The 18,246-nt window shown below is 39.4% G+C and overlaps 1 protein-coding gene across 3 annotated transcripts in view; it reads left to right on the forward strand.

Annotated features, from left to right (window-relative positions):
• Positions 1–18,246, forward strand: part of LRP5 (LDL receptor related protein 5) — a gene marked incomplete at both ends in the record, with an annotated part of 167,511 nt that overhangs the window by 141,490 nt on the left and 7,775 nt on the right. For all 3 annotated transcript variants that reach the window (XM_079537674.1, XM_079537675.1, XM_079537676.1), the window contains 10 exons: positions 1,355–1,571; positions 2,770–3,059; positions 5,019–5,245; positions 5,585–5,769; positions 8,381–8,704; positions 10,195–10,397; positions 12,715–12,926; positions 13,783–13,973; positions 15,042–15,251; positions 17,672–17,797. In XM_079537674.1, the coding sequence (XP_079393800.1) occupies positions 1,355–1,571; positions 2,770–3,059; positions 5,019–5,245; positions 5,585–5,769; positions 8,381–8,704; positions 10,195–10,397; positions 12,715–12,926; positions 13,783–13,973; positions 15,042–15,251; positions 17,672–17,797 (2,185 nt within the window). The remainder of the gene's footprint in view (positions 1–1,354; positions 1,572–2,769; positions 3,060–5,018; positions 5,246–5,584; positions 5,770–8,380; positions 8,705–10,194; positions 10,398–12,714; positions 12,927–13,782; positions 13,974–15,041; positions 15,252–17,671; positions 17,798–18,246) is intronic.

An 18,246-nucleotide genomic window follows, 5' to 3' on the forward strand; every position in this document is an offset into this window, starting at 1 on the left:
CGTGATGAACTTTTGAACTGCAGTACAGCCTGTGGGATTGATACTGTTCTAAATAAGTGAGCATTTGGGGTTTGCCTGGACATGATGTAATGAGATAATTGCAGAACCATTTGGCTTTTAACCGCAGACGTAACTTTTTTTTTTTTTTTTTTAAATGTACTTTATTTAGCTTCATAAAATAAAAAGGCATTAATCTTAAGTCTCTGCTGCTTCATCATGTGATGGATTGGATGACATGAAACTCCTCCGAAACTTAGTTTTAAAGAATGTCAGTGTTATTATTAAGTGTCTCCAGCAGGAGGCTTTCTGTCTGGAAGGAATCCTGAAGGCGTCTGTGCAATAGCAATGCGAAATGAACTGTTACAGCATTGATTTCTTTTGTGTGCAGCATGGTTAAACGCAGCGTGCAGCAACTGACTGCTTACCTCTGCTGTTGCACTGGTGTTGTTTGGGAGATTAGGGTGTTCCATGCGTGCTACCATTTATGATTTTTTTTTTTTTCCGGCTAGAATTCATCTAGTAGAATCAGTGACAAAGTATTATTTGTATTTCTTTGATGTGGAAATGTTGTTCCCCCAAAAAACATATAATCAAAGAGATGTGCATTACTTTCACAATTTTGTAAAGTATTGCAAGTGCGACTGTAATAGGAGCAGCAAGTTTCAATCTGAAGGTTTCTGTTGTTATTTGGATACCTACCACACAGGTGTGTGTGCACATTAAAAGTCAAATGCTAATTTAATAAGATGTGATTATCACTTATCACATACAAAAAATAAATTGTGTGCACCTGTTGTCTACCAGGCACAGGCAGAGCCTTACAACTTACTGTACGTGAAATTGTGCTAAAACTGTTGATTTGACTGACCACTAGCTTGTTAGATGTCTAATGGTTTAATATTACATTGCCTTTGGATAGTGGATGTTTTTAATACGAAATAAATATGGCTGAGACACTTAACTGCTTACAAGTCAGGGAAATACAGAGTTGAAATGACTGTGTTTGTCTTCAAATCTTTAAAGGAAAGCAGGAGCATTGTACAGGGAAGACAACTTAATTATCTACAAAGCACAAGTTTAATATTTTGATTCTGAATAAAGAAATAATGATTGAACGACAGTAAAGAGAAAATTGTTAAAATTTCTATCTCAACCACAGGTAATGCATAGCCTAGATTAAAGCATAGCAGTTGTCCACCTATGAAGCATTTCTAGCAAAAGATGGAAGCTTGAGTCATGTTAGAAAAGAAAATTAAAGTCTTTTGAATTAAATACGGTACAGAGCGTGATGCTGTCTGCAGTGAAAATTTTCAAATAGAACTTATTTTTTCCTTGTTTTTCATGTGTCTCACAGGTCATAAATGTTGATGGAACGATGAGGAAAACCCTCTTAGAAGATAAACTTCCGCATATATTTGGGTTCACGCTGCTGGGTGATTACATCTACTGGACTGACTGGCAGAGGCGAAGCATTGAAAGAGTTCACAAGATAAGGGCTAGCAGAGACATCATTATTGATCAGCTGCCAGACTTGATGGGCCTTAAAGCAACAAGTGTTACCAAAGTTTTTGGTAAGAGTAGTCAATCACAGTGTGAGTCTAAAGTAGTTTATAGAAGCTCTTGCTTTCACTAAGCAGCTGTTCATCACTTGTAATGAGAATAACTATGGTCTTTAGCGTTTGAAACATTTTTAAAGAAAGCTGCACTTGTTTTTGTAAAGTTGGGAAAATAGAGTGTTGCAAAAGAAATTTGGGCTTCCAATTTTATAATGATATTCAACCTAAGTTCTCTGCAGCTTCCACCACACTCTGAATCTTTTTGAAAAGAATTTTATTCCTGGCTCTGGTCTCTAGAAGTTCTGGTGCTCACAGGATTGCACCATTTTCTGTTGCCCTTTTCCTGTATCAAGTCCCAGTGTTCTTCCATTGGCAGAATAAGTTTTACTACATGGAATGATACAGGTAGAGTTAGTGGCTATTACAGGGGTACCTGAATGCAAACAGCACTCTAATTTTTAACATCTCAGCAATTAAATCTTGCCCAGAGTGCTTAGCAAGTAGATTGGACTGTAGAAACCTCTCACAATCATGTGGAACTCTTCGTTTTACTTGAAGGACTGTTGAGTCTTCAGATTGTAACTTGGTGTAAGTTGACGTCAGACTGTATGTCTTAAAAAGGGAGAACTAAAAGCTAGATGAGTCTGATTTTGGAGATTTTTTTGTGATAACGTGTGTAGCTAAATCTCTGATTCCAAATGATGGAGAAAGACGCTCATTTGTCTTTTGATCCTTACTTTTCCCTCCTTATTCCTGCACTGCCTGGTCACGGTCATTGACTTGAACAAAATAAATGAGAGATTGTAGTGATTGAACAGCTGGGAAAGAGCTGCAGTTATCCAGTCCTTTCCTCATTATTTTTGTATCATTGAACTCAGACACATTTTTAAAACTGATGATTTCAAAGAGGTATAAAGATGGAGTACTGGACAAAAAATAGCCAGGCTGAATATGGATAATTGCTTACATTCAGTAAAGGAACTAGTCTTTGGGGAAGCTATAAAATATGTTTATGGCAGTTCTTCATATATAGGAAGGGGATGCAACCAGTCTTCTAATGTCTGGCTAGAGGAAAAGAAACAATTTTGAATTACTCTATTAATGATCTATAGGATTAACTTATTTTGAAAAGTTACATTTTTCACTCAGCTTTACCCCTCCTCTTCCCCCTATCTCCATAATATACCGTTATCTGTTTTGTTTTGTTTTTAAGGGACTAATCCATGTGCAGAGAACAACGGAGGCTGCAGCCATCTGTGTTTCTTTACACCCCAGGAGACCAGGTGTGCCTGTCCCATTGGCCTTGAGCTGTTGAGTGACATGAAGACTTGCATCATTCCTGAAGCCTTCTTAGTTTTCACAAGCAGAGCAGCAATTCATAGGATTTCCCTTGAAACCAATAATAATGATGTTGCTATTCCTCTTACTGGAGTCAAGGAGGCATCTGCTCTGGATTTTGATGTTTCTGATAACAGAATCTATTGGACTGATGTTAGTTTGAAGGTATTACTGACATGTGAATTCCCTGAATATGAAGCCACAGAGCAGTTTCTTTGATCTAACAAAGGTCTCTGTTACATGATCTATCCTGCAGTTGCTAGTGTTGTCATTGAATTGCATCCAAGGAGACTCTTGGAGATGAAGACAGTTGCATTGTTGAATGCACAGTTGGGTGACAGGCATGTTCCCATTTCAAATAAAAATCCAGAGTGATGTCTGCTCATGCTGAATGCTGAAGTCTCGGATGCTACATATGCTGCATCCACATGTTTATTGTAGAAGTGCTGTTTTCATGTCACGTAGTAAGCTTGGCAGCCCCCCAAGCTTTCTACCACCTTCCAGTTTTGATTTGGAAGACAACCCTACTTAATATTCACTTCTAGCAAGTGAACTTTGTATTGCTTGCTGTTAGCCCAAGGCTCCAGCTTGGCACAGAAGAGGCCAGGGAACTTGTCTGGTTTCCTCCATGTCATGTTAACTGCCCCCTGCTCGCCTCCATCTCCTCCTAAGTCCTTGTGTTCTCTAGCAGTTTGAAATTCCCTTCTCATGTGTTTGGTTCATATCCAGGTGAATGCTGAAGTGAACATTGCGTTCTTTGTCAGTGTTGCTTTTTGAAGTGAATTAAGTTATGGTAGAAAACAGTGAATTCGCTTCACTGGAACTGAATTTCTCTGTTTAGCCTCTTAATAAGTTTTCCAAGAACAGTTGTAGTTGTCTTGCCAAGGTACCTAAACCATAATAGGAAAAAGTTTATTTGTAGGGCTAGTTTACATACCTCTCTAAGACTAACGAGGGTTGTCTTCAGCACTAGAAGTACTGATGTGGATACCTTTTCTCTAGGAACAGTGCCAATATAACAAATTAGCGTGCTGCAGACATGATAACTAAATAAATCTCAGGCAAGCATGTGGAAAGCTGAGGCTGTGTTTGTCTTAACCATTGGTAGTGGAAAATGCATTACTTCAGCTGTGTCATTCAGATCCTAGTCTGATTCTGTGTAGAACTGGGCAGCGTTTTACTTGTATGCGGCCTCCTAAGTTATCCATCATACTGTACTTTCAACGTACATATCACATACATTTCAGCATATCTGAGTTTTCATTCCCCTGTCCCTCTTCTTGGCTTCTGCATCTTGGCTGCAGGTAGTGCAACTTAAGAGACGTCCTCCTGTTTTCATACTGCTCTCCTTGATGATCACTACATCCCTAATCTCCTATAGGCTCTGTTTGTGGGAGGACTCATTTTCGAAAGAGTGTTATACTTTTTCTGAGGTGTGAGTTACACATGTAAAAATACAAATTTTGACATCTGCCTTTTAAAAATATGAAACATCTCGTAGTGCTGAGATGCTGCCAAAAGCAGACAATCGTACACTGATCCTGGGTGTTCCCAGTGGTGTGTCTGGAGGTTGTTTCGTTGTTCATTGTTGGGAGTGGCTTATTTATGCATATACAGTCCTTGCCCTATGACTTATTTTGCTGACTGTATAGAACTAAAATACAGATAGGATCAGCAAATTTGCCAAAGGTGACTGACCATGAGAACAAATTAATTCTGATTTTGCTGAATTTGTGACTTAGTCCTTCAACTTAAAACATTATAGAGAATTAAATACTCCAATATATGTGTGTTTTTATGTACAAACAGGAGAGAGGAAGAGGGTCAAGGGAGAATCTGCAGATATATTGTGCTTTCTGAAAGTCATGTCCTTTTAAAGCATTTTGAATTGGTCATAAGAAACTATTAACCTTTCTGAAAATTCGAATCTCTTTATCCTGTAAACTGCTCTATGTTTTTTTGACAACAGAAGTTTGCTTTTAAAAAGTAACACCAATAGATTGTTGGTTTTTTTTTTTTTTTTACTAACCTCTTTGCAAGCTAAATTTCATTACTTTTAAATTACTTTTTATCTTAGTGAAGTATCCATAAATCCTTAAATACTTCTACACAATTGTTTTTCAGACCATAAGTCGAGCTTTCATGAATGGGAGCTCTGTTGAACACGTGATTGAATTTGGGCTAGATTACCCTGAGGGAATGGCTGTAGACTGGATGGGAAAGAACCTCTACTGGGCAGATACTGGAACTAATCGAATTGAGGTAGCCCGCCTGGATGGACAGTATAGACAGGTCCTTGTGTGGAAGGACTTGGACAACCCAAGGTCTTTGGCTCTTGATCCTACCAAAGGGTAAGGGACAGTTGTTGTTTTTCTAAGCTTTGCTTCTTTCTTTGTATGTGACAACGTATTTGGCAGATGGTTTCTTCAGGGTCATAAAAAGAAAAAATATGATAAAAGCTTGTAAGCTCCAGAACCCTGAAGGACACAATGGAAAAACTGAGAATTGTGAATCGTATTTTTCCTTCTTTCTTTAAAAGAAAAAAAAAACACAAAACACAACCATATGCTAATTAACTGCCCATAACCATGTGGTTATTCCCAACGTTTTTCTTTTTTAAGCAAATTTAGAAAACAGAACTGAACTCAGTCTCGTGAAGTTGTATCGTTTTGTTCCGCTTCTCGTTGCAGGTACATGTACTGGACAGAATGGGGAGGTAAGCCTAGGATCGTTCGAGCATATATGGATGGAACGAACAGCATCACTTTGGTGGATAAAGTGGGTCGTGCCAATGACCTCACAATTGATTATGCCGACCAACGGCTGTATTGGACTGACTTAGACACCAGCATGATTGAATCGTCAAATATGCTAGGTAATCTGCTATTAGATTGCATCCCAGAATTACTCCATCAAGTAGAGAAATTTGCAGTGGCTGCAGTAAAGCAACTGAACAGAGTTGTAGAGTGTTTTATTTGAATCCTTTGAATTATTGTCTCTAATGAGGTGTTAAATCACTTTTTTTTTTCCCCTAAGATGTTGAGTTTATTACATTCATTAGACCTAAAACCAGCATGTGACTAATTGGTGGTAAGTAGTAATTAGAAGAAGTTGAAATAACATGATTAATATTAAATCTTCATGTGTATCTTGTGTATTGTCATATTTTCCATTAGGATTCCTTTTATTACTTGCATGTGGTGTGCTATGGTTTAGTAAACTTTTTTGTTGGAATCAACATAATTAATATAATGAAAGGAGATAATTTCGGGTTTTTTTGTAGCTGACATAGAGCTTTTATATCTTTTAACTGTCCTATAATTATAAAATATTCTTCAAGGTAGTAGGTAAGGCAGGTCACGTTCATGTGTGAGAAAACAGAGGTTATGTAAGTTTCCAAATACCACTCAGTAAATCCGTGGTAAAATCAGAGGTGGAATCCAGAAGCTTGTGACTTGACATCATACATTCCATTTCCAAGGAGAGGCCTTTGTTAGATGGGAATCAGCAGCTCTGGTATCCCAAAATAAAGAACAAGGCTGATGTGTCCAACATACAGTATTTAAGGAAACTCATACAGGATTCTTGTAGCAATGCTCTGGTTGATGACATGCACTATTTCCCTGCAAGCCATTTATATTTACTTTTATATCTTCCATGAAAACCTACCATTAGAATGAGATAATTTTTTTTTTTTAAGCTGTTATTATGAGCCCATGCCTTCTTAGTAAGGGGAACCTACTACAAGGGTTGATATTCTTTTATCTGGAGATCTTATGCTTTAGTTGAGAGAGAGAGAAAGAGAGAGAGAGAGAGGGAAGAAACCTGGAAAAAAAACTTCTAATGGAAAAAAAACTTTCTCACACATTTTGAGTGAACTTAGCTAGAATTGAACTGAACTGACTTACAGAAACCAAAAAATGTTGTATCGGCATTTTTACTTACCCTTTGCAATTCCTCATGGTTCTGTATTCAAATACATACTGAGCTTCAGGTCTTCAGTTTCAGCTGATGAGCTAAATATATTAAAGTAATTACTTTGATAGTTTCTCAGTAGACCACTGTGTGTTTCCAAGAAAAAGAAGTGCTAGAAGGAATCACAGATTATTCTGGTGATTACTGTGTATCAGTTTTGACTTATGTATGCATTGTCTTGATCTCCAGCTACAGTAAAACACTGATGTTTATTCACAAGATGGTGTTAGAGGTGGATGTTTAGAGAAAGAATGTTCTAAAAAGCCATAACAAAAAAGAAAACAGTTAAAGCTTAGGAGAGCAGAGCCATGCAGTTCTGGATTCCAAGGCTAATGGTGACTTTGGCTTTGGGATAAGTTCTGCTGAATGAATGCTGCTACTTAGAAATTGCTTTAAGGTTGCTTTGTTTTCCAGAGTTTTGGTGGGGGGTGTTTTCCATCCAATGTATGATCTGTCAGAGCTCTCGCTAAAATTCTGTATTTACTTGGAGAAACAAAATAGCTGGGGGCAGATTTGGACTAAAAGCTGATTGTGGTATTGAGAAGAAACATAATATTCAAATAATCTGTGGTAAATTGAACCAGTTTTTGAGCAGAACCTATGGTTAACATTAGTTTGCGGTGAGGAGGAGTGCTGAAGCTAACACAGCTGCGTGCTTGTATTTTTAGTTAGCAGATTCTAAAGACTTGGGTAGGCTTCCAGCAAGTGGGCTCATCAATTAAGGCAGCGTTGTTAGGCTAGAAGTGAAAGTAGTGTTCTGTAGAATAATAGCATTGGATATTTGTGTGAGTAGGGGAGGTACAGTGCTGATAAGGCTTCATCTTCGTATAAAGTGGCAGTTCATAGAAGTTAGTTTTGAAAATGTTTATGGGACTGATTTATATTAAGACTTCGGTAGTGGATCTCTGGCAGAGGCTGTCTAATGCTCTAGAGGTGTTAAATCTGTTTTGAATGTTGCTAACTGAGCCACTAAGTGTGACAGTGTTGGGATTTCTGCCAAACAAATGGTTTCAAAATCACTTTAGGTTTCTGTGTCTTGAATTACACTGCAAATGATTTGTTTCTTGAGTAAAATGCTATAATTTCTCTTAGTTGGTTCTCCGTGAATCTCAAGTTTGGTATTTATTGCTGTTGTGCATATTGATTTTGTTGTTGATCTGAGTGATTCCTTGGAGCTGGTAGCATTCTTGAATGTGCTTTTCAAAATCTAATTGGAGTGTTATGCATAAGAAATACAGCAGTATTTGTTGAAATGGCAATACACTGTCACAATTTCAAATTGCTCCATAGTGAAGACGTTTTCAGAATAAGGCTTTTAAGTGCAAATATGTAGGTTACTACTTCAGCAGGTACTGCTTAATAATGAATCCCGTGATAATGATTGGGGAAATGATAATGACTGAGTTTTGTTTTTAAAAAGAAGGAAAAAGCTTTTTTTTTTAATTGTCTGTCATATTCTCCATTTTGTGACTTGGGAATTCTGCTTTACTTGATTTTTGTTATTTTTGCAGGACAAGAACGAGAAATCATAGCAGATGATCTACCTCATCCATTTGGGTTGACCCAGTACAGTGACTACATCTACTGGACAGACTGGAATCTTCACAGTATAGAAAGAGCAGACAAGACCAATGGGAAGAACAGGACGCTTATTCAGGGCCATCTGGATTTTGTGATGGATATTTTGGTCTTCCATTCTTCACGTCAGGATGGTTTGAATGATTGTGTGCAAAATAATGGCCATTGTGGTCACCTGTGCCTTGCCATACCAAATGGATTTAGATGTGGCTGTGCTGCGCACTATACCTTGGATCCCAACAGCAGGAACTGCAGTTGTAAGTTTCTTCTGGTCATCAGGTGCTTGTGATCACTTTCACTATAGAACCCTGTGGGCAGCTCAGCAGCACCCAGATACTTACTCACTAGCCCACAGCACAGGGGAATAGGATCAGTCAGAAGGGTGAGTGTGAGAAAATTCTAGTTAAATGGGAAGACAGACTCTGTAACTCCACGTGCTTCTCACTTCTTCCTCCTTTCCCCCAGTTTTATTGCTGAGCATGACATCTTATGGGGTGGAACATCCCTTTGGTCTGTTTGGGTCAGCTGTCCTTACAGTGTCCCTACCCAACTTCTTGTGCAGCCCCACCTGATGGGCTGGTGGGGCAACGTGAGCAGCAGAAGGGGCCTTGAGCCTGTGTAAGCACTGCTCACATGTGACTGAATCGTAGGTGTGTTATCAACACTGTCAAAAATCCAAAACATAGGACTATACAAGCTGCTATGAAGAAAATTGTCTCAGCCAAAACCAGTACAGTCTCCACCCCTTATTCCATACACTGTCATGCTCAGGTCCTGTGCTATCCAATACGTTCTCATTAACCGCAATCTCTGTTCTCATCCTCTAATTCTCATACACAGATATTATTCCCTTAGTCCGTTACTTAACCTGTTCTGCACAGCCTTACCCATGGGCTGTGGTCCTTTCAGAGGCATATTTGTTCATCATGCCCTTATCTATGGTTACAGATGCTATGGGGTATACCTTCTTCATTGTGGACTTATCCACAGGTCGCAGTCCATCTTGAATTCATGCTGTAATTCCAGACTGCCCAGTACTGCTGCAGTGCAACAGCAGTAGTTCCCTGGCCATCTGGCAGTCCAGGCTCATGTCCATAGCTATTATCAAACTGTTTCCAGGCAAGTAGAGTAAGATGATAAGGAGTGCAGCAAACAACAAAAGTACAAGCGGCAGCCACTGACAAGTGCTCCCAATACACAGTAAGCTAGCAGGTTCTGGACTAAGAACAGGACCTGCCAATTAGTAGCTAAACAATCATAAATACAGTCTAACACACTCCAGTCAAATCTGCTACTATCTCAAACTCTTCGTGCTTCATTCTGGGTACCAGGAAGGACAGTTGTGGGTTAAATCTGGTAGGCAGCTGGGCGCTGTGCAGCTGCTCACTCTTTGCAGTTGGGGTGTCAACAAGAGTTGTACTTCAGCACCAAACACTTCCAAAGCAGCTCAAACCCCTTCATACACTGCCAGTATCTCTTATTTGGACTTATTTGTACTTATTTGGAGTACAATAGGCCTCACATACATCCTTTGATCTTACTTGGTTTTAATGTCAAAACTGACTTTCAAGAGGATTTGGACTATTTTCTTCCTTTTCTCAAAAGCTTATTTAGTTTTCAGTGTGAACATAGTTGTCCATTTGAGATTTTATCCTCAGTGTTCATTGTTTTTTGTGTTGGTTTCCAGCAGTATGTTTGACCACGTAAGTCACATTTTCTTATGCATTCTGTTTTGTCTTGTTTTCAGCTCCAACCAGTTTCCTGTTGTTTAGCCAGAAATCTGCCATCAGCCGAATGATACCTGATGATCAGCAAAGTCCAGATATCATCCTGCCTATGCATGGTCTAAGGAACGTGAAGGCTATTGATTATGATCCCTTAGATAAATTGATTTACTGGGTAGATGGGCGTCAGAATATTATAAAAAGAGCCAAAGATGATGGCACTCAGGCAAGTTTATATGGTGTATATGATTTTGTGTGGGTTGTTCTCTGAGCTTTATAACTTTCTCCTCCTGTCCCTTGCACCAAAGAATCATCAGTCTAAACTTTATTCTTGCCAATGCTTATTCACATATATTCTGTTTGTATGTGAAAGTGACAGAGGGCTTTCAGGATTGTGAATTTTAATGTATACACGAAGTAGTGTAACAGAATGTAGTGCACCATGTGTATCTGAAACTGCAAGCCTTGAACTGTGATGTTTAGCTAAGTGTGGGCAATGAAGTAAGGGTGATTCACTGTCTAAATTATATTCAAGAAAAAACAGTAGTTTAATATCAATATTCTTTCATGCCAGTTGTGTGATCATACTGTCATCATAGTAAAGCTCTTGCAAAATGAAGACTCTCTTTATACAAGCTGTAGTTAAATCCTGATTGAATGTACAACTGACTGTTGTGTCAGATGGGGATAGGCTTATTCACGTGCTTCATTGTTCTATTGGGTTGGGTGCATAATTGTTTTGGGCTATTCACACAACAGTAGAAAGAAGTGTGCTGTTCTTTTGGGCAGTGTTCTGTGTATGTTAGCATAGCTTAACTCCCAGGACAGGATAACAGATAATTTAAAAGCTACAGTTTGAATAAGAACACAAAAGGAAATGGAGAATAGGCAGCATATATTTTCCTTGTTCTGAGCAGTTATCTAAACAACATAATATGATTTCAGTGGAACTGGGCTGGCCTCTTCGTACGTCTGGGGAATCAGTGGTTTTACAGTACCCTTTAAAGAAATGGTTTGTGATTTTACTTTTTGGCCATCTCTCTTTTTAGAATGGGAGGAGGTCTCTTAGTATAAGCAGCTAGCTGGGTTGTGGATGAATTTTGAAGTGTTTTTGTTGATTATACTAGGTGCTAATTGTTGCAGTCTGTCTTCTCTTTGGTACTTGCTAGGTGCAAATTGCAATGGAGATTCATCTGCTCTGCTTTCCACTAAGCTGGTTAGATAGCTTTGAAGACAGATTCCCTGCAAATTTTGACTTACCAATTTTCACTAATGATTTTTTACTGAATTTTGCTAATTCATGCTTTTTGCAGATGATGCATATTGCGTTCATACCTGGGTAATGTTACACTCAATTTCAATAAAAGACCTATTCATCAGTATTTCTGGGCATGCTGGTCAAGCAAAAGCAGGGGTAAAGATTTAAATAGAAAAAGGAAGCATTATATTGCTATGTAGAACTTAGTGGATTAGAACCAATTTATTGAAATATAACTTTCTTAAGTAGTTCTGAGTGACTCATTTTGGCATAAGCTGAGTACATTATAGTGTGTTCATCATACAACCTTTTTCTGCTGCTGTTTTCAGTTTTGCTTGGGGAATGCCCTATTAGGACACTTGAAGAAGCCACCACTTCCTCTGACCTTCATCATCTGACTAGTAGCATTCATCTTTGAAAAATGCTTAGATGTTGCAAGTCCTGCCATCAGTGTTAGTATCCAAGTGGCACTGGGATTAGGAGTGCACTACTGAAATGTTTCTGATGTTAAAGAAACAGCAGAAGCATAGTTTTCCTTTGGGGACTCTTGGTATGCTCTAGTGTTTTCTTCATGGAAGTAAAGTATTGAAGTGCATGTTGGATATATAGTATATAGAGAGTAGCTACTAAGGTAGTTCAATTTGGAAGCAGGTTGTGGGGGAGTTGAGGGTAATGGTTCCTGAAACTTGACAGTAATGTCAGATTTTGTGAAGAACTTCATAATGACACAAGGGTTATGTACTATTATGTGCAAAGTAATGTTAGTACAATTGTGAGGTGAATCTGTGGCCATCTGATGTGTGAGCAAACAGACTAGGTTTCATTGGAAGGTCTGAATTTATAAGAAGCAGGACTTAAATTATCTGCTATGCTACAAGCAATACAGAAAGGAGCCTTTAGGAGGAGATTCAGATATATTCAGCTGGCAGGGTAACAGTACACATCTTGCCAGAAGACTGCCCTGTTTGTTCTGCTGTTTTGTTCAAGATTGTTCTGTGCGCAAACATGCACTATTGTTTTCTTCCGTCTTCTGCTAATTAATTCTACTTATAGGAGGCTCCAAGGAGGGTTTTGCATAGTCTTATGGATTTTGTTCTGATGTTTTTCCTCACATCCACAATTTGAATCATGTATTTTTTTTATTATGCTTTGTCACAGTTGTTTTATTTGGTGTTTCCTTGTGGTCTTAGGCTCTTCTGGGTGCTCACGTAGGTAAACAGTGCTTTTTGTACGGAGTTCTTATGGAGCAATGACTGGAAATCATTCTCTAAATGCTGTCTTGCAGCCTTTTACTGTCATGAGCTCTCCAAACCAAAGCCAGAACCCAGAGAAGCAGCCACATGACCTCAGCATTGATATATACAGCCATACCTTGTACTGGACCTGTGAGGCCACAAACTCCGTCAACGTTCACAGGCTGAACGGCGAGTCAATAGGGATGGTACTGCGAGGCGACCACGACAAGCCCAGAGCCATTGTAGTGAATGCAGAGCGGGGGTGAGATTCCTTTCTTATACCTCATACAGAACACGTTTGGGATGTGTATCAGCTGTGTGTGCTGATGCTTAAATGCCAGTTTACTGATAGATGGCTTACCATGTGTTTGACAGATGTTGAATGACAATATGTCATAACCATGTGGATGCAGCAGTACCCAGAGACTCTATCTGGAACATCTGTGGGACTGGTTTTTTTTGTGCAGTTCTGAATATACTCTTCACAGTTCAAAAGCTGCTGTGGGGAGAGGGGCATTAGAGGAAAGATGCTAATCTTATTGGGACTGACTCACTTGGACATGGTTTGTGTTTATATAAGCTTTTCTGCTTTCTCTGTTAAAATGGGAGTTTAGCTTTGCTGATCTCTTAAACACTCAGCTTTTCTATTCCAAGTTTTTAAATAACTTAAAGATAAATATGCTTTTAAATTAAAAGAGGTCAAAATGGCAGAGAGACTGTGTTGAATGCAGTGGGTACCTAGGAGGGCTGAATTAGTGATCTCTGTCCTGAACTTGTCCTTCCTTAGTTCCAGAAATCCTTCCTCTCCATTGGCTCTGTGTTCTGATTGCTGCCACTCTTCATTTACACCATCACGAATTGCTGTGCAGTAGTGTAACCTATGGTATTGGGGAATTTGCCCTCAAGAGATAATGGAAATGTCTCAACATGCCAGTTAGCAAATATTTGGGGTTCTGCAGCTGTTTAGATCTGGATCTTTCCTGTGGGGAGCAACAGCCACCACAGTCATCCCTGCATAAGCTGTTCACGCTTATGGTTTCAGAACCCATGTGCAAATGTGAGCTATTTGCCCTGAGTTCTGAAGCTCTCACCTGAGCAGCTCCTGCCTTTGTTCACAGGTACATGTATTTCACCAACATGCAAGAGCGAGCTCCCAAGATTGAGCGTGCGGCCCTTGATGGCACAGAGAGGGAAGTGCTTTTCACAACTGGGTTGATCCGACCAGTAGCACTGGTGATTGACAACAAACTCGGAAAGCTTTTCTGGGTGGACGCGGATCTGAAGCGCATCGAAAGCTGTGACTTGTCAGGTATGTGGTATGCGGTTAAATATTTGGAGCAGCATGTGCTTGTGTGTACAGGACATTATTCCTTCTTTGATACTGACCCCAATAGCTTTTACAGTTGCCATTTCTGTGCAGGCAGTCACAGCTAACAATTACTGGTGGGCTTCTTTGATGTGATTGGAATAAATGTGTCTGTAATGGTTGCTGCTCTCCAAGAGGGACGTTTGACTTTTGATATCTTTTGATATCTTGCAATTCATGCAAGATCAGATTTAAATAGGTGTTAGCCATCACAGAACCTCTGGATTGCTCCCTCCTTTTATTTTCCTGTGATTTAAAAAGTTGGCGTAACTCTTCAATTTTTCTTGTTTTTAGAGTTTGCAGCCTACTATATTAAGGTAGCTTGAAGAACAAACCAAAGGGGAGTGGCTTTCTTCTAATAGAGATTATAAGGCAGCTGATGCGTGATGCATTGGTGTTGCAAAACAGTGGAAGGAGATCGATTTGTTGCACTTTTCCCACATTAGTAAAATAAAGCATTACTTCACATCCATAGGAACAGCAGCACACAGTTCTTGCAGAGCATTTAATCGTTGAATACGCAAAGCAGCTGACAGTGCTGAAAAAAATAGAGAAATCTGCCGTGTGGCACATAGGATCCAATCTCTGTGATGCATTCTTATTATGTGTGCAAAAAAGGAAATTCTTAGAAGAAGCACAGAAGGAAGTAAACTAGCATCAGGCAGTTAATTAATGGCATTCTAATTGGAATAAATGTTACGTTCTTATGCTTGGCTGCGCTGTACATAATTTATGCAGTAAATTAGGTGAATCTAGTGCTCATTAGCATTTTTATTATGTATTCAGATTCCACAATCTCATTTTGTGTAGATGTTCAAAACTTATATTCCAAAAGTTAAATTTAAATTCCATTTTTCCTGAACATGGAGATTTTCTACTTTGCTGCTGAACTGGGTTTAGAAACCTCAGAGATTGCTTCTGTTTGTTTCAAAAAGTGGTGTTTCTTTGTTTATTTTTGGTGGGTTTTATTTGTCTCTTAAATGAATTAGAAATGGTTTCTGTTGATCTCAGGTGCTAACCGTGTGACTCTGGAGGACTCCAACATCCTTCAGCCAATGGGACTGACTGTGCTGGGGAATCACCTGTACTGGATTGATCGGCAGCAGCAGATGATTGAGAGAGTGGAGAAAACTAATGGGTACAAAAGGACTAGAATTCAAGGCCGAATTGCTCACCTAACAGGCATTCATGCTGTGGAGGAACTTGATATGGAGGAATTCTGTGAGTTTCTTCGAATACCAGATGTTTTTCACTCTTGGTCACTGTCTCAAGCTGCATGTTTCAATAATACTGGCTTTAGCTTAGGCCATGGTGTGCTTTTAACTTGAGGGGCTGGACTATGATAGAGAAGAAATAAGTTTCTCATTCTTGGCCAGAGGAGGCCTTTTGCACAGTTATAATATGTGATTTCACAGCACTTAGTTAACTGCTTTGTACCAGGTTGCATGATAGTGAATTAACTCTCAAAGCTGTTTAGAAACAATTAATGATTGCTAATCTTTTAAGTACAACCAAGTAACAGAGTTGGAAATACTTTTATAAAGAAAGAAAAGGGAATAGTACCTGCCTTTTCTCATGGGGTTTCAGACCTATTTGTAAAGCATGACTGGTTTGACTCAGGGTGACAGATGGTATAAAAGCCTCCAGTAAGGGAAGGAGAATAGGCAGGATGCTCTGAAAACATACCTTTGTGGATGTGGAATTTCTCCTTGATTAGAAGTGGAGCTGTTTTAGGTGCTCCATTCTGAAAGAGGTCGGTTATGTTGGACCTTACTTTTCTGGCTTACTTACTCAGTTCCTGCTCTCCGAATGCTGAACTTCAAACATTCTGTGCAGGATTATTTTGTAGTAGGTAACTGGGAGACAGCAGAAACCTTCGTCCATCCTCATGCTGCCTTCTTCATGGAAATAGGCCAGTTTGGTAGCTACCTCAGGATGTGCTACTGTTGCAGGGAGAGAAGCAGCAAACTCTTGTAGATGACCCCTATATTTCATATTCCCCCCAAGGCACACTGAATGCAGAGTGAAGAAACCTGGGAAGAGGAATATCCTTACTTTATTTTTTTGGGCAGTAAAGTTTTTCCCCTCTATCCATATTCCACCTTGCCCTATGGAAAGATGGGGGAGTACAAGACTACAGTGTGGCAGACTAAGGGAATGTAAGTCTGAGGTGTGGAGAGGAGTAATACTTCCAGTACGTGGACGGTTGGGGGTAGAAGTCTTATATAGGGAGGATGCACATGAGCGCAAGCTTGCCTGTGTGGGTAAGCTGTTGGAAGGAAGGTAGTGTATTTAAGCTGTAGCTGATTCTATTTGCTAATCCTTATCCAGATGTTCTTTTTTTCTTTTCACAACACTCAGTTTTTCTTCTTCTGTGCCATTTCTCATATTTCAGTGCATTTCAAAGGTAGTAAGTACATAATGATGGAAAAATAATTTTTCTTTAAATCTCAACACTGTTAATAAGAAAACAGGGGGAGAGTGGACTTTTATATCCCACATGTTTTTAAGAATGTTTATTTTATTAAGGCAAGGGTAATGTTTCTTCTGAGTTGCACTGAAAGGAAGCACTTTTTTACATCTGAAATCTGTCCAACGTAGGCAACTTCTGTTACAACAGGAGAGTAAAAATAAGCACGTGCATGTGCTGCATGCCCACACAAATGTACATGAGGGCACTTTCCCTGCTTGTGCTTCAAACAGTGGTGTCTCCAACACTGTGTTAAATTGATGAATTTGCTGAAGGTGAAAGCAGACTTCTGAGAAGCCTGAACAGATGGAAAACAACTTTGGCACAGAAGTAGTGATAACTGTACCATTTCTTCCTAGTGGAACTTCCTGATCCTTACTGGTAGTAAAGAAAGCATTATGCAATGGCATTGTGAGTAACAGGCTCTGGACTCACAGATCACTCCAGCAGATGCTGTAAAGCATTCAGCTGGGCTGGGATCCTCAGGCAGTGCCTTCACCTGTCTGTGCCAGTTTCTCATCCAACTAACACTTCCTTAATTTGATTTCATTACAAATTATTGGGTTCTCTGCACTTTTCAGTAACTGATTTGGGAACATAGCCATGTAGCTTCCCATTTTACAAATATATAAGTAACTGTGTGTGCTCATGTTGCAGTTTTGTGAGTGAACAGTGTGAACAGGGAAGTGCTGAGGGTGCGTAGAGGATAGGACTGGATAGTAAGAGGTCTTGGAAATTAGAAGCAAATTTTCCTCAGGGTTTGGTGGGCTGGCATTCTGCAGCAATGACTGTCAGTTCTTGGTGCGTGGCAACCAGAGAAGTGCGGATGGGATGTCTGGGTTTGCCTTAAACGTGTCCTTCTCAAATCTCCTTCCTCACTTCTCTTCACCTGAGCTCCCAAATTCATTTTATAAGTTCTTTGAAGGTCTCTGTATCACTGCAACCAGGAGAAATATAGTCCTCATGAAGTAGTAAATCAGCTTCTGAGTACAGAACTGAGAAACCTTGCATTTACCTTCCTATGAATTTGCAGTGAAATCTTAGTCACTCAACTAGAAATGTTTTGTGGGTGGCTTTGTGAGTTTGTTGTAGCTAGTAGCTAAGATTTTCTTTTCTTTTTTTTTTTTTTGTTTTAACACTATCTAATCATTCTTTCTGTGTGCTTTTCCAGCTGCACATCCGTGCTCCCGTGACAATGGTGGGTGCTCACACATCTGCATTGCCAAAGGGGATGGGACTCCAAGATGTTCATGCCCAGAGCACCTTGTGCTCCTGCAGAATCTCTTAACATGTGGAGGTGAGTTATGTTTAACAGTGCTGCTAAGTGGTTTACGTTGGAAAAAAAAGAAAATTAAGAACCCCTGGAATATCAAATTTGGTCTGTGACATGCTGCTAAGTTTTGAGAACTGTCTATCTGGAGGAAGATATTTTCAAAACCAACAATGAATGAAATTCAGAATGACCAGAATCAAATGGTTACTGTTGCAAGAAACTTGCCTGCCACAGTACTTGACTTCCATGTGGTACAAGATTATATGAACTTCCTGCAGGAGGTTGTATTTGAATCCAGAACGTGGATTTATACATACTAGACATGATGTTGAATTCTGTATTAAATGCACCTTTTCTGCCGGCTGTTTTCTGCTTCAACTTTTGGACATGTTTGACTTTTCACTGTGTGCAAAACACACTTGTTAGACCATACGATGGTTGCATCTTCTACTGAGATTTGCATCATTGTATGA

The sequence above is a fragment of the Tetrao urogallus genome (assembly GCF_951394365.1).
Source record: "Tetrao urogallus genome assembly, chromosome: 6".
Lineage (NCBI taxonomy): Eukaryota > Metazoa > Chordata > Aves > Galliformes > Phasianidae > Tetrao > Tetrao urogallus.